Raw genomic sequence first — 16,763 nt, forward strand, 5'->3', positions numbered from 1 at the left:
GAGACATTCCTAGACACCAGTCATCTAGAGTTCCACATTTTGAGCTGTTTTTATGACTGCTGGCACGTTGTCAAGCAGGGGGAAATGGAAAATGTTCCTCAAATTACTGTTCTTGGTAATGAATAAGCAATGAACTGCATGTAGTGAAATTAGCTGGAATTTGAATGAAAACCACTTGACTGTCGTGAAATTCACTCATTCCAGTATAATAAATTGGTTCAATATTGCCATCTGTGTGGATATACTAAGACATTGGCCTATATGACAATAATCTGGTATTATATGAAGATTCTGAGAACACATCGAGTATGTACTGTATTTACCCATTTAGAACGGGTACACATTATTGTGTATGTGCATCATTATTTTATGCTTTAACTATTGAAAAATAGCAGATATACAAACTCGCTGCGAGCTTGTAGATCTGCTACTTTTGAAAAATCGTGAAAATTTTAATTTTGACCCGATTCTATAAGTGTCTTTTGAATCACCTATGTTTCTATGTCAGCAATCTGGCCAGCCATCGTCAAAGGAAAGGTCCTTTTCACTTAACTGGAGCTCAGTTAGTCTGTTCTTGAGAGACTACTATGTCAGTGGTTCTCATGTGAAGGACCCCCAAAATGATATGAATTTGTCCACAGGCCCCCCATCTCAAAATATTTAGTTCCAGGGACCACCCAGAAGCAAAATTTGAGTTACAAACGTTCGCTTTAAAAATACATATATTCAAAGATTTGCACACATTTTCACGACTTTTTCAAAAATAGCAGATCTACAAGCTTGCAGCGCGGCACTCGGTGCCACGCTGTGAGCTTGTATATCTGCTATTTTTCAATAAAGCATTCAATAATTCTAGGCCTAAAAGGGTTAAGCATTATTGGCTTGACAGGAATGCATACACGTATTCTTTGGCGTGACATAAGTATCAGTGGTTCCGCTGTCCAACAGTTCGGGCCGTGGTAAGGTGTCAGGTCTCGTCCAATCAATGGTTGAAGTCACCACAGGTTTCGTCGAGGGGCGGGGCGCCTGTTTCGGGGACAATCGCAACGACAAGACCAAGGTTAAACATTTTCCACTCGGGGTGTAACGATACATTTAATAGCGATACGATACGCATCACGATACATGGTTGACAATACGATGCATGGATGATATCGGTTTATTCCTGACGATACGACACGATTCGATTCAATGATTTAAAATCGATATAGTAACTATATTTAGCAAAGACATTAAAACTGTGTGAAACGTGTCAATAGTGCAGGTTTTTTAAGGTAAAAATCTATTGTGGATATAAATAAGCAAACACTGTGATTCTCTAGGAAATACATTATATTTCAACACTCGAAAAAACTCACACCTTAACATGAACACAGGTTAACACACATTTATCGATAGACCAAGAGTAGCTATATGGAATGGAAAAGTAATTAGACCCCTCTTTTTCATTTTCCCTCTTAAAATTGCTAAATGCAAGGCACAGATACTTTGTTTCCCTACAATTGATTATTTGCATTGCAAAACGATTCGATACAAAGCCAAACAGTACAATATTTTGCTTTTGCATATCGATATAGAAGATCATTGCAAATTCAGTTACTACCGTGTATCGTTACACGATCGTTACACCTCCTGATGGGACTTCTTGACATGCAAGTAATGCCAGGTAATGCAAGGGCTATTTTCAATGCGGCTTCCTCTTAGGGTGCCCTCACACCAAAATACCTAGAGTGGAATCCGCCAATGCATTTCAATGAGAATGGAGCGTTTTTTTTTTGCAGAAATCCTCTACTGGCAAAAAAACGCTCCATTCTCATTGAAATGCATTGGCGGATTCCACTCTAGGTATTTTGGTGTGTGGGCACCCTTAGAAATGATAGTGGCTGATTCTTCACTCTCCTCGTCAGTGGTGTAAAGTAACAAGTACATTTACTCGACTCAAGTACTGTACTTGAGTAAAATGTTGGAGGTATTTTTTTTTTACTTTACTTGAGTATTTGCAATGTTCAATACTTTTACTTCAACTCCTCTACATCTCACAGACAAATATTGTACTTTTTACTCCACTACAATTATTTGAAAACTTTAATTACAACTCTATATACACCTCGATTTTTATACATGATTAACTTGTGAAATGAGACATTTACTTTTGGTACTTTGAGTATAATATGAAGCCGATGTTGTATATTATGAGTGGACACACATATCTTATGCTGTCATGAGGCTCAAGAAAGGAATGCGTTCGATAGGTCAAGCCTTCATTTAGGCATCACACACAGGTTGTAATTTGATCCAGTCATTCAAACGACCATTATACTTGATGCACTGAATACCAGAAAACTCGCCCTCTTTCAAAGTCGCCCCAAACTCGTTTCCCAACGGGTCTGTGGCCTTAAGCTAGATGCAGATTAGACTCAAATCAAATCTGTGCTTCTGGGGGTCCCTGGAACAAAAAAGTTTGCAATAGGGGTCCATCCGTGGAACAAAATATTTTGAGATGGGGGTCCACGGCCAAAAACACATTTTGGGGGTCCTTAACCACTGATAGGCACATTCTACAAATGTCTTCTAAATCATAACAATTTTCTGAAAAAAAAACTTATGTTGCCATCAGTGTTTCTCAAACTTTGTCATGTGAAGGACTCCCAGAATATGTATTTGGCTACGGACCCCCATCACAAAATATTTTGTTGCAGGGACCCCCAGAAGCAAATATTTGATTTTAGTCTATTCTGCATCTAGCTTAAGGCCACAGACCCGTTGGGAAACAAGTTTGGGGCGACTTTGAAAGAGGGCGACTTATCTGGCTACCGATGCACTGATGCATGCATTTAAATATCCTATTAGGCCATTTCTGAGTTCTGTAATTCTGCATTGCAGATTGACGGGAGCGATTTCTTCTCACTGCTGGGGAGCCGTGATAACTGGCACACCATGCCTACAGCTTTTATTACTGACAAGGTATTGATGGTGCTTTTCTTTCATGCCCTTATATTCAGTCAAAACAAATCGTCGTTGTCGGGCGGAAACCTCGTATCTCCAAGTTTCACATTTGTACGTTTTTTGGTGAAGTAAAGCCCTGCTTCATCAGACAAGGCTGTCGCACAAGAGTAGTGAAAACAGCAGATCTACAAGCACACAACGCCTCGCGGTGCGAGGCGTTGTGTGCTTGCAGATCGGCTGTTTTCACTAGTTTAGTTCATTTTTTTTAAATGTTAAAAAACAAACGGTTTTGGACATACCAGGTTTCCACCCCGACAACGACGAAATGGAAGAGCTGCCTGGGACTGGGAGTAAAGACATTTAGACAATGTTTCTCTTCCCACCCCTCAATAACTTTCGAGGCAGACTCAAGTCTTCCGCTTAAGAGTTGCCATGGGAACCCCAACACATGCTGTCACGTCTGCCATCTCTATTAGGAGGTGGGAAAGAGGCAAGAACAGGCTGTCCAGGCAGGGAAGGTTGCATGAATAGAGAGAGAGAGAGAGGAGTGTGACAAAGCAGGACACAAAGAGACACCAACCACCAGAGCCAGTCCCTTTATTGTACACAATACCTCTTTATTAAACGCTCCTTTCAACAACAACAAAAAAAAGAAAAGAAAAAAAAAAAAGATCAGATTTCATTTTGTTTATTCAAATCCGTTAATTGCTACAGAGGCACTTGACATGGATTTGCAAAACAAAAAAAAAAAGAGCGATGATGCGCAAAAGGTTGGTTTCCCCCCAACGTTCACATCCAGAGTGTGTAGGGAAAGAAGGAGGGGGGGGGAAGGGGGCAGAGGGAAGGGGAGGAAAATGAAAAGATCAAGTCACCACAAGCTAACTGTATCACAGGGCATCAACATTACGGGCTGTCAGGGGGGGGGGGGGGGGGGGGTAGGCTTGAGTGACAGACGCCTGATGGGACGGAAATGTCAACGCCGTAGGAGGCCCGATCGGAATCTGCAGTGATTGTAATTAGTTGTTCTATGAATTCTCTTGAACCACTGGGTGGAAAATAATTCAGGGAATAGCATAATCACTTTTTATTTTTGTTATGACGCCCCCCAAGTAGTACTGTCACTGTAGCCAGAATTGCTGAGAAACACAGGGGTAGGGAAAAAGTGCATCCTGCCTGGAGAGGCCGCTTCGGCCCCCGTGCCGTTTGTTTAGCCTCGTCACCAGGACGCTGTGTGTCGGCTTGCTACTAGGGTTGGGATCCTGTGGTTCTCAAACTTTTCCATGTCAAGGACCTCCAAATTGACAGTTACTAGCCCGCGGACCCCCATCTGAAAAGATATGCCAGGGACCCCCATAAGGGAACATTTTTACACCATTTTAATTAGGCTACGGACCCCCATTTAAAGGGATTTCTATCACTGAGACCCCAAATTTAACTCTGAGAGAATACAAATGGACCCAAATGGATGGGTCCATTTGGTTCCATTTGTACACTCTGAGTTACATACCCATAAGGGTCCATTTTGTTCCTAACTATCATTTAGCTGGGGACCTCCTAGAACTCCCTCAAGGACCCGTGGGAGAGCCAATGCTTTAGGATTTTAAAAAATCCGGTTCCTTAAAGATTCCCTCGTAACGGTCCATTTCCTTAATTTAACGGTTCCATTTAACGATTCCTATAGGTGTTCCAAATGGACCCTTATTCGAGGTCTGTAACTCAGAGTGTACAAATGGAACCAAATGGACAGGTCCATTTGGTTCCATTTGTCAAGACTCAGAACCGGAAAATTGGTTCCGGATCCCAACCCTAGTAGCCATCCAGTGGAGACGGCCGCTCCAGACAGGATGAGCAGTCAGTCACACACCACACCTCCCTCCCCTCTCCACCACACCACCACCTCCAGCTACTACTCATCACGTCAGAAACAGAAAACTCAACCCGCCCGGGAACCCGTATCTCCTTCCACTCCCACCGAAAGTTAAAGGAACAAGAAGTAAAACATATTGATCAATACCCTCACAGAGCAATCAAGATATTCATGAGCAAATAATCACAACTGTGTGGAGAGGTTTTGCCCCTGGCTTACCCACCCTGTACATAATGACTTTATGCTTGGTTTATGCTTAGTTGTGCCTCCGAAAATAAGCCGATCTACGAGCTCACAATCCGTCGCAAAACAACCGTGTGTTGAGAGCTTGTACATCGGCCTGTTTTGGGTGTGTGACGATGGCACGAGACCAAGTATATAAAAAGGAAAAATACCCGGGCACTTCAAAAGAGACTCACAACCCAAATAAAATACTGGAGCACTCCACTGAGTCGGCATATTTTATTAAGTCGCAAGGGTGACTGAGTATAATATCAAACCTACTACCTTGAGGCGTTATTGGGGATTTGGGGGAGACGTGAGTAAAACATGTTTGGACAGAGCCAAAAGGATGGCAATCAATACATCGAAAAAGAAATGACAAATGCCCAGGTTATAAATAATAATACATCAGGAAAAATTACAAATATCTTTCCATAAATCCCCAGGCTAGTACGTACTAATGTAGAATGACTGTTAGTGCTTCAAATTAGTTTGATGTCTACATGATGTACATTTAAAATGTTGGGTTTCAAAAAGCAATATCAATAGCATCTTTCTTTTTTTTGTGTGTGCGCGCCCAACGACCCTGGAGTTAAAATCTTCACCTCTCCATTTTTTTAGTTTATATACAATGATATCCTATGGATGGCGGAGAAAAAAAAGAAAGAAAAAAAAAACGAGAGCAACCATAAACGTCCTCTTCAACCAAGCCACTAAAGGGACGTGGCAAACTCTACACCGCATCGGCCTGCTTCATCTTCAAGAGGAAACCTGGTGAAAATAGCCGATCTACATGCTCACAATGCCTTGCAGCGCGAGGCGTTGTGAGCATGTAGATCTGCTATTTTCACAACTACGCGTTGCTGTTCGGTAGGGAATCCATTAACCACTTGAAACCCTTTATACTTTTAGTTGACCGGGGTCCCACAGGGATCCATACAAGGCCCCCTCCATTCTTTTCACCTCTACACACCAAACGTCTTTGCCGAAAATAAGCTATTTTCACAGAATGTTCACCTATTAATGACACGGCCAGGCTAGGGACGCCCGGGTGGTTAAAGCATGAATGACTAGAGCAGGTTACGGTCCACTCAGTGACTGAAGGACTGGATCAGTGCTCTCTACATCTTCCTGCAACCCAGACCTGGGAGGAGGCAGGGATGGGACGATGAAAAGAGAAACGCTCAGAACAATCCAATCGTGAAATCGTCCGCCTCCATATCACTACGATGAATTTGCTTTTGTTGCGTTGCAAATTCAGTAGCACTTAAAACCCTCTATACTTGATACGATAACTGACCTGTAAAGAGTGTATTTGATACGCTCTTATTTCAAATAGTTTTTTGCTAAAAATAACAGTTTGACAAGCTCACAGCGCATTGTAGATTGGCTATTTTTGGCCAACGTTCCCTCCAGAATAAGGACGCAAGGGGGTTCAAGCGCTTAACAAAAGCATTTTTTGATTATCGCGATAATATCGTTAATCGCAATTAAGGTCTTTGCACACTGCTGCGTTTTTCGTTGCGAAATGCGTTTTTCGGGGCAAGGAGAGAGAGAGAGAGAGAGAGAGAGCAAGGGACCGAGTGGTGCGCGAAACGGCGGCAGTGTGCAAACGTGACTGACATAACGTGAGGTTGATTTCTTTTATTTGCGCGCTCCGAAATTCACTCCGATATTCGGCCCGAAAAACGCAGCAGTGTGCAAAGACCTTTACTTTTTCTACAGTAATCATAATGGTCCCATCCCTACCTGGAGGAGAAGAAAATGTGCCTCACAAAGTGCTGTTTCTGTCTCTCTGCATGATAACAATATCACAATGGATTAAGATCTCACTATTATGAGTGGCTTTGCTGGGAAGGCTAGAAGTGGTTAGAAGTGCTTGGATTAAAGTCGTTTATATCTGGCCGATCGCGATATTCACACGGCAGGCTGAAGCTACTTTTCATTTTGTGTATACTTCATTGTCTTTTTATGATTTTTCTCTTTTTTGTTTAATGCTGCTGCAATTAGAAATTCATTTTTTAAAGCTACATTGATGAGGGGGCAAATAAAATAGACATGGAGGGGAGGGGGGGGGGTCAACATCACCACCAAAGTAACAATGACAATAACAAGCCTTCGTTTTCAGTATGAAATCAGTTAGAAACATGGGAAACCCAGACAAACATTGACAATAGAACAAGTGTGTATATTACACAGAGGTTGAAGGCGTCGGGCTTGAAGGCCAATCTACAGACAGAGGGACGGAGGGGAGAGCAAGTCCAGCCTTTTTAACAGTGTATAAGACAGGGTTCGCCACATAACCACAAAAATGTCCTGAATACTTAAGCGATGTGTTGTGACTTGTGAGCTTGTACAGTAGATGGCCTAATTTCAAAAGACTTTTTATCATTCTAGACCAGTGGTCCTCAAACTTTGAAATTTGAAGGTCTCCCCTTAACTTTGACAGTGTAGAAATGGAACCAAATGGACCCGCTAGGGTCCATTTGGTTCCATTTGTACTCTGTCAAAGTTACAGACTTGTAAGTGTAAACTTAGACCCCCATAAAGGAACTTAGTGTCCCTGACACACACACTTTGAGAACCACTGTTCTAGACGATAGTTTATGAAAAAAATTGCCAAAACTGATGATGATGCCAGGGTTAAAGTGGTTAAAGGGCTGCTGCTGGGCACTTGTCAGGAGAAGAATTTGCAAGTCTACCGTTAAAACAAAACATCTAGCAAGCCGAGTACAGCTGATCAGGCAACCGCCTGATGCCTCCTGCTGGTCGGACAGGAGTACCTCGCCCGCATCAGCTAGCCTCGATATGAGTGTTAAAAATGTCCAATCATTTCTTTAATTCTTGTAATATTCAAGTGGTTAATTAAGGTTTCCTTTCTTTTGCATGCGGACTGAATGATCCCACCTTGGTGGAGACTGAATTAGCAGCATATTTAACATCGCTTGGGTTCAGTTTGACTAAGGCTGGACGATGCAGATCACTGCACATACATCACACTCTCCCCTCCTGACCCTATTTTGCGCACGTACACACACACACACGCACGCACACACACTCTCTCTCACACATACACGCACGCACGCACGCACACACAGACAGGACAGGAAGGCCTTGCCACAGGTCTAGTCTAGCAGGGAAGGTTCTGCAGGGCGGATAATGGTGGGCCGGTGCGGAGGGGCGCCAGGAGGTCTTCGGCTGCAAAGGAGAAGGAGAAGAAGAAGAGGGGAGTGAGACGTGCTCACTTGGAGAGACAGCAGCAGGGAAACAACACAACCCGACAGCTGATGAAGAGGGATAGAGAGCTCAGAACGAGACTGGAAGCACCCAGAGGAAAAACAACAACATGCTCCAGTAGATGGACGAGTTTAATAAATGGTACGAGAGGGAGAGGATCGATGGCATGCCTGCGGTTTGGAAAAAACAGGTTCAGTGATGAGATGCTGGTGATGGAATTATAAAGGGGGAATCAAATTAAAACCTGAAACTGGAGAATGTACATGTGCACGCACACGCGCGCACACACACACACACACACACACACACCCTGCATGAACAACACACAAAAGCAACATTAACTCTTTTACCGCTTCGGACGTTCCCGTTCGCCCCAATTTTCAACCCAGCTCATTGCCAATACGGCTCGTTCTTTTTACCTTGTCTGATGACTGTAAGCTGATGAGGGGTCGCGCCGCCGTGTACAGTAAAAAACATCTCCCGTAACGCTGCTCTCAGAAATCCACCACACGTTAGCAACAATGGAGTCCCAAATCACTTCCTGGCTGTTTTCTGAGGATCTGATCTAGAAAATGCATTTCTATGCTCTGAATGGATGGCAAGCGAAGCGGCCCAATTCACAGTAATTCTTTGCATAAGGCTGCCCTCTGCCGCCAGCTTGGCTCAAGTACACATATGAGCGTCCATTGTAGAAAGAATTAGTTTGAAAATTATCAATAGATAATTTTCTATAACATCGCAAAGGTAAGCTGCTTTTTGCTGGCACCAGCCCCAATAAATAAATAATAAATCTGGCAGTAAAACTGTTAATCAACTTCACGTTGGGCTCCCTCTCTCTCACCTGTCCGGAGACCTAAGAGGTGTCGTCGTCTTACCTGGGGACGCCGGGGGGGACGCGGGCCGGCCGGGAGGGAATCATTGGGGGGGCACTGAAGGGGTCCTGGCCGAAGGCGTTCATCGGTGGGCCGCCCGGACGAGAGGGGATGGGGGGCGCGCCGAAGGCAGGAGAGGGGTTGAGGGGCGCCCCGAAGGCCGGGCTGGGGTTGAGGGGCGGTCCTGGCGTCGGGCCTCGCACGGCGGGCGGGCGGCTGGGGGCGGCGGCGGCTGCTGCTGGAGCCACCGGCCTGCGCTGAGGGGTGGGGCTTGGAAGGAAGAAAGAAAGAAAGAAAGAAAATGGCTCATGACCTAAAAACATGTTAGATAATAGATCAAGTGTTTCGCTGCTTATAAAGCTGTGGTTCTCAAAGTGGGCCACCAGGGGTCATTGAGGGTGTTCCAATGTGTCACCAGCATAAATAGTAAATGTAGCATCAAAATCTGCCAATCTACAAGCTCACAAAGAACTACAACAAATCTGTGAACTGCTTGTAATCATTTTGAAACTTTGTAACACAAATCTCTTATGGGGGTCCCTGGCACAAAACCTTTTCAGATGGGCGTCCATGGCCTAATATATGTATCAATTTGGGGGTCCTTGACATGAAAATGTTTTGAGAACCCCATGTTTCAATGGAACTAGGGATGGTCCGATCAGGTTTTTTGGAACCGATCACAAAAGTTTGATCACCCGATACCGATCAATCACCGATCCGATCAAGTTATTATTTATATATTATTTATATTTTCTAAATGTTAATGTTTTAACTTTAATTAATTAATTCACTCATGAATTCATTTATATATTTGCCTTATAGTTATTTACCAGCATTACTATGTATTTATTATCATAGCAGTAACTAATTATTCCTTCAGCACTGTGGAAATCAATACCCCAAAATGGCCTCAAGTGGGCATACTGAACGGCTGGTTGATCGGATGCACCGATCGGATCGGATCGGTGAATTTACCTTTTGATCTAAACCACCGATTATCGCCGATCACGCTTTGATCGGCCCGATCCGATCCATTGCCGATTGATCGGTAACATCTCTAAATGGAACCCACAGCTCATTGGCTCTAGGGATGTGACGATAAGCGATATTATCGTTTATCGTGATAAAAAAAAAAAAAAACACTCACGATAATGGTAGGGATTTCATTTATCGTGAAATCGTCCTCCGTCATGCACTGAGATCAATTCACCTTTTATTTGCCAAGCTGCATATCCAGTACCATTCAAACCCTCTATTGGTAAAATGTACTTATAATATACCATAATATACGTACGTACTTGATACAGTCTTTTTTTCACTCTCTACCAAATCTCTTTTGCAACGCGTTGTGAGCTTGCAGAGCTTCTATTTTTTTGCAAATGTTCCGCCCCAGGATAATAGACGTTGGGAATAGTTTGATTATTGCGATAATATTGATAATATCGTGATATCAAATTTACACATTTTTCCCATCCCTATTCCCTAAGTGGCTCTATGCTCACCTGGATTGAATCCAGTCGCCGCCGCCGCCGCTGATGGGCGGTGGCACGGGCACCGAGATGGTGGTGGTGCTGATGTCGCCGATGATGTGGAGCGCCTCCTTCAGGGCGTGGTACATGCGCAGCATCTCCTCTCGGCGCTGCGCCTGGTCCGCCGACTCCTCCATCAGGCTATCCTGGTTCCCAGATGAGTAGAGGTAGGATGGTAACTCTGTGTGGATGAACTCCTTTGTCTGCAGGCGTGCCAAACAGGGGTTAGGGCTGTCACAATTACTACATAATCGTCTAATCGTGATTATTTTTCATAATCGTCATAATCGTTTCCATGTTGAAAAATGTTCATATATTAAAAAAGAAAAAATAAATAAATGTGGAAATAGCAGATCTACAAGCTCACAACACGTCGCGATGCGACGCGTTGTGAGCTTGTAGATCGGCTATTTCCACTATCAATGTTATTTTTTAAGTATAAAGTTGTCAAATATGTCAATAGTTTTTTTGTATATTTAGGTTATGTGTCATGATTGCCATGTGCAACTTCAAAGCCTAAAAGCCAAACAGAAATGTAATTATCAACGTCAAAAACACAATTAAATCGTTAATCGCCAATTATTTGAGTGACAATTAATCGTCATGTAAAATGTCACATCGTGACAGCACTAACAGGGGTGCAACGTTTCATCAAAACTAATCAATTTAAATCTATCAGAAATAACAATCGAGGGGAGCCCGCTGGCCTAGCGGTCAAGGCGCGTACCACATATGGGCTCTGATGCAGCCAGACTATCACATCGCAGGTTCGAGTCCTGTTCCCGATGTCCATTATGTAATGATTGTGACAGACTTTGTTCCTGACAAATTTGCAGGTCTCTCCCCGTCTCTCTCTCTAGCTCTTTGTTGTCTGTCTCCGCTTATAAAAGGCAAAAAGCCCCAAAAATATAAAAAACGTAATTAAATAAAAAGATAATCGATAATTGATTGATTCATAAGTAAGACTTGTGGCCAGGCTATCTTCTGTGTCTGTAGCGTGAGGCGGCTTGATGTACAAGTACATTCCCTGGACATGACGACAGTAGGCGATGTCGCAGGGACTTACCACCAATCCAACCCTTGATGCAGAGTTTCAAGCAGGGACTAGCATTGGGTCCCATTTTTTTACAGTATTTGGTTTCAACCGACCGAGGAATCGAACCCCGACCTTCCAGTCTCCAGGGGGGACTCTCTAAACATAAGGCCACTGAGCTGATGATAATCAATCCTATTTTGGCCATGTAGGCTAAAAGTTTCCAAAGAATTAAAAGTAGTGAAAACAGCCGATCTACAAGCTAACAGTGGTCGCTATTTTTGCATGACACATGAAAACAACTGCTTCCATCCATGTCTCTGTCCGATGTTGTGATATTAGCGGTTGGTCAAGTTGGACAAGTTGGACAAGAAAGCTACAGTAGCCTCTGTGAGTTCTAGTCTGCGGCGTTAAGTGGTCAGAATCTACAGGGCTGACAGCCATAGACTCACGCTGTTGATCATGAGGTGCATGATGATCTTGGGCATGAGGTCTTTGATGGACTTGTTGATGATGCCGATGTAGGAGTCCACCAGGTTGCGGATGGTCTCCACCTGCCTCTCCAGCTGAGGGTCCTGAGAGGTGGAGCGGTCCTTGGACGACTCCGCCGCGGCACTCTCATCGTTGTCGTCCTGAGGAGGGCAACGTAGGGGTGGACGATATGGTGATAATTATCGTGGAGACGATACAATGTCTCCACGATATGCCTTTTCAGAGATATCGTATATAGCGTGATTAGAGTTCTCAACGGGCCTGAAAATTAATGCCCGGCCCTAACTGGGCCCGAGTAGGCCGAAGCCCGGCCCGACCCTAACAATTATCATCATTTTCGGCCCGAAAACCCGAAAGCCCGAGAGAGAGAGAGAGAGAAAAAAAGAAACGTCGCCAGTAGGCAGCTGGCAGCACCAGTGTCTCAAATTACAACAGTGAGAGAATGGACATATAATAGTTGGCGAAATGGCAACTTCACGTGTTAAATTGTTCATGAAACATGCCAGGTTCTGCACAAAATGGGCTAACGTTAAATCCCTGTTGTTGTCAACAGTCAATCTCAATCATACAGCTCTCATCCTCTCTCTCCCTGCTGTTGTCGCTGCCTGCGTGATTTATGTTTCGTCCTTTCAACGGTCACGCATCAAACACAGGCAGCTGGCTCGACAGATCTATAAACCCAAAACGTGTTCATCTGGCTGGCATTCTGGGCTTGCAGATCTGTTGTTTAGTGCGCGACACCACCTGACCACCATGCTTAAACATACACAACTCAGGCATGTAATAAGCGGCGCGCTGCGGCTGTAAACCCTTTAAATATAAATGCACACAGCACCAGCAAAGGACCAGAAAGCATAATGGAATTAATAATATCTTACCAGCTCAGATGATCGTCTCTATAAGGTAAGAGGATGTCAACGTATGGTGCTTTAAGTTTTAGGTTGATCATGTTGATGTTGTTGTAATACAATCCTCTTAAGTCCTTGTCAATAATATCCAGGTTGGTTCCGCTTTGAAAGTAGTTTTCTTGGATTTATACTTATTACAAACTTGTGAAATTGCCTGCTGCCTTTTAATTTAACATGCAGCTTGAAACTTTCATCGTAGCCGCTCCACACAGAGCTAACGGTGACTCCGTGCTGTGGCAGAATTTCCGTATATCCAAAGGTTTCGATTGTGACGTCATCACAACAACCAGACTGCTCTATGAGACTGATAGACTATACTTCCGTATGCGTCACCTATTATCCTTGGTCAATTGGTTAGGAACTTAGGCAATAGGCAGGCTTCATGCAGTGCTGCGCTGAAGACAGTCAGACAGCGATATGCGCCTGTTCTCTGTTGCTTGAGTGACGGAGCCCGGGGCCTGGCCCGACTAATTATTGAAATGTTTGGGCCCGGCTCGGCCCGATAACGTCGTGTCGGGCCGGGTAGGGTCGGGCTCGGGCCGAATTTGAGAACTCTAATCGTGATACAATTGAGGGAGCCTTGTAAAAAAATCCTGTTAATACAGAGATTCATTGTAGAATTCAATTTAAACCTGCATTTTGGTCTAAACCAGTAGTTCTCAAACTTTAAAATGTCAAGGTCTCCACTTAACTCTGACAGTATACAAATGGACCCGTAAGGGTCCATTTGGTTTCATTTGTATACTGTCAGAGTTACAAGTTCAATTTAGACCTCCCAAAAGGAAGCCAGAGAGTCTAGTTTTTGTCAAGTAACTTGAAAAATAACCATAAAAACCAATGTGAAAAAGAATCGTGATAAAATTTCCATATCGCCCACCCCTAGGGCAACGCACGCAACGCTTTCCTTAACAACCCATTTAGGCCTGAACTTTAGATTTTAACCACTTTAACCATTATTTCATGCTTTAGGTATTCAAAAATAGCAGATATACAAGCTCACAGCGCGTCACTCGGTGCCGCGCTGTGAGCTTGTAGATCTGCTATTTTTGAAAAATCGTGAACATTTGTGCAAGTCTTTTTAACACGATTCTAAAAATGTCTTCTAAATCCTTCTTCTATATCAGTGCTTCTCAAACTTTCTCTCAAACTGTCAAGGACCCCCAAAATTACAATGTATTTGGCCGCAGACCCCCATCTCAAAATATGTTGTTCCAGGGACCACCCAGAAGCAAATATTTGTTACAAATGTTCGCTTTTAAAAAGAAAGTCACAATTTTTCAAAAGAGTGCCGCTGTGAGCTTGTATATCTGCTATTTTTCAATAGTTAAAGCATGAAATAATTCTTGGCCTAAATGGGTTAACGGCTACAACATGGCATGTAAAAATGCCTAGCTCACTCTGAAGTGCCAAGAGAACTGACTAGTTAACGATGGGTATGTAACAGCTAGTATTGTTTCGCCTCATTTGGTGAATACCTGGTCCTTCTGAGGATAAACACCCGCCCTGAGGAAGGAGGCTTTCCAACTGTCCACGTCCTCTTGAGAATCACAGGCCAGCTCAATCTGACGCAGATCTTTATACACATTCCTGTATAGAAAAAAACAAGGGTTATATCTGAAATAATATCAGCCAAGGTCAGCCATTTCCGTAATTTATTTTTTATTTTGAAATTAAGACATTATAATAAATGTGTCATTAATTTCTTTGCATTTAAGTTATTATATCTGCCCTGAAATAAAAAGGGTATTCACATGTAGGACTGTCATGATTATGACATTTTATATGACGATTAATTGTCACTCAAATAACTGCGATTAACGATTTAATTGTGTTTTTTGTCGTTGACAATTACATTTCTGTTTGGCTTTTAGGCTTTGAAGTTGCACATGGCAATTATGACACAAAATATACAAAGAAATTACTGACATATTTGACAACTTTATACTTAAAAAATCACACTCGTGTGAACTGAGCGGTGGTGTGTGTGTGTGTGTGTGCAACAGCGCCCCTCCCTTAACATGTGTGGTCAGAAAAGGTTACTGCAGGCTACGGACACGGAGACAGACAGACATACCCACACACACGGCCACGTATAGGAGCGTTGTGACCACCGCTCAAAAAGAACATTGATAGTGGAAATAGCCAACAACACAGCCATCTACAAGCTCACAACGCGTTGCGATGCGGCGTGTTGAGAGCTTGTAGATCTGCTATTTCCACTACATTTTTAAAGTGTTAGAAACTATATTAACATTTCTCAACATGGAAACGATTATGACGATTATGCAAAAATAATTGCGATTAACAACAATGAAATTGTTAATTGCAATTATTTGCGTAACAATTGATCATCAACACCGTGACAGCCCTAGTGAGCTTTTAGATCGGCTAATGGTTTAAATAACTTTTTTTATTTTTTATTTAAAATTTTTATCCCACAATTTTGTAACCCATTTTTTCACCCAGTGCTAATTGCCTATGTAATCCTGGGCTCTGCACTCCCTCTGCCGCTCCTGGGGAGACAACGGACTGACCTCATGCTTCCTTCTATGCATGAGGAGTCCAAGTTGCTTCTTTTCACCTGACAGTGGAGATTTCCCTGGTTTGGACGTAGCGCGTGGAAGGAACACGTTATTCCAACCAGTTCCTTTCCCCTCCATCAGGCGCCCCAGCTGGCCAGGTGGAGGCATTATTGAGACCAGGATTACGTGCATGTTTTTGTGAGGGTATCAACCCTAGGAGACACAGGGAGAACATACAAACTCCACACAGAAAGGCCCTATCGCCAACCCCACCTAGGGTGTGGGCGCTGATGACGCGGAGGGATGGTTTAAATAACTTTAAGCCCTGACCTCTGCTCTGTGTTGAAAATGGCAAAGATGTGTTTGGTGGACATGAAGCCTTTCTCCACGTCTCGTAGTTTCAGGTTATCCAGGGGCAGCATGTACTTCTTCTCCTTCTCCTGGAAGCACCAAGACACACAGGGGAAGGGAGGGTTTAGGTAGAGAAAATAACAAACGGATAATCAGGAGAAGATTCTTTAAAACAGTTGTTCGCAAAGATGGACCCAAGTGGGGATCCACTTGGGGCAGGGGTGTTCCAGGGGGTCCCCAGCTAAATTGATAGTTAGGAAACAAATGGATCTTTACAGGTCTGTAACTCTGAGTGTTCAAAGTATGTACATTCATGGAATAAAGCCAAAATACAATCACAGATACAAAGAATATCTGTGATAGATATTTTTTTTTTATCTGTATCTACCATCCACTTGAATGGAAAAATATCTGGAGAAAGAGATTTTTTTTTATCTGTTATCTTGCCAAGTGGGAATGGGCCTTTAAACCTATGTTGCTGCTATTACACATATAGCCAACCAGTGGAAGAAATCACACATTTGAGCCATTAACCTTTGCTTTTATGACATTTCTGAGACCGTGTATGAGAAGATACTTCTAAGCATGTATTCTATTACTAGTTTGATCACTTCGAATAGTCTTTAATCTTGGGCGCCTACAGGTCCAGGTGCATACCACACAGGCTCTGATGCCTGACAGTGTATCGCGGGTTCGAATCCAAATGACTGAAATCAGTCGTGGCGACTGAGAACTTGTACATTTGTACGCTCTTCTGGGGGTCCGTGGCTTAATGCAATAACAA

The 16,763-nt window shown here is 43.3% G+C and overlaps 1 protein-coding gene across 4 annotated transcripts in view; it reads right to left on the reverse strand.

Annotated features, from left to right (window-relative positions):
- Positions 1 to 7,523: 7,523 nt before the first annotated feature.
- The window catches only part of LOC308284355 (dynamin-2-like), a 59,150-nt gene continuing 49,910 nt past the window's right edge, over positions 7,524 to 16,763 (reverse strand). For 2 of the 4 annotated variants that reach the window (XM_080724945.1, XM_080724944.1), the window contains exons 16-21: positions 15,959 to 16,068; positions 14,582 to 14,693; positions 12,159 to 12,338; positions 10,647 to 10,876; positions 9,148 to 9,414; positions 7,525 to 8,233 (exon numbers count right to left, since the gene is read on the reverse strand). In XM_080724945.1, the coding sequence (XP_080581071.1) occupies positions 8,161 to 8,233; positions 9,148 to 9,414; positions 10,647 to 10,876; positions 12,159 to 12,338; positions 14,582 to 14,693; positions 15,959 to 16,068 (972 nt within the window). In that variant the 3' untranslated portion in view covers positions 7,525 to 8,160. Of the gene's footprint in view, positions 8,234 to 9,147; positions 9,415 to 10,646; positions 10,877 to 12,158; positions 12,339 to 14,581; positions 14,694 to 15,958; positions 16,069 to 16,763 lie in introns of all 4 variants that reach the window. The other 2 variants (XR_013962007.1, XM_080724946.1) reach the window with 2 other exon arrangements.

The sequence above is a fragment of the Nannobrachium achirus genome (assembly GCF_963921795.1).
Source record: "Nannobrachium achirus genome assembly, chromosome: 4".
In the NCBI taxonomy this organism is placed as follows: Eukaryota; Metazoa; Chordata; class Actinopteri; order Myctophiformes; family Myctophidae; genus Nannobrachium; species Nannobrachium achirus.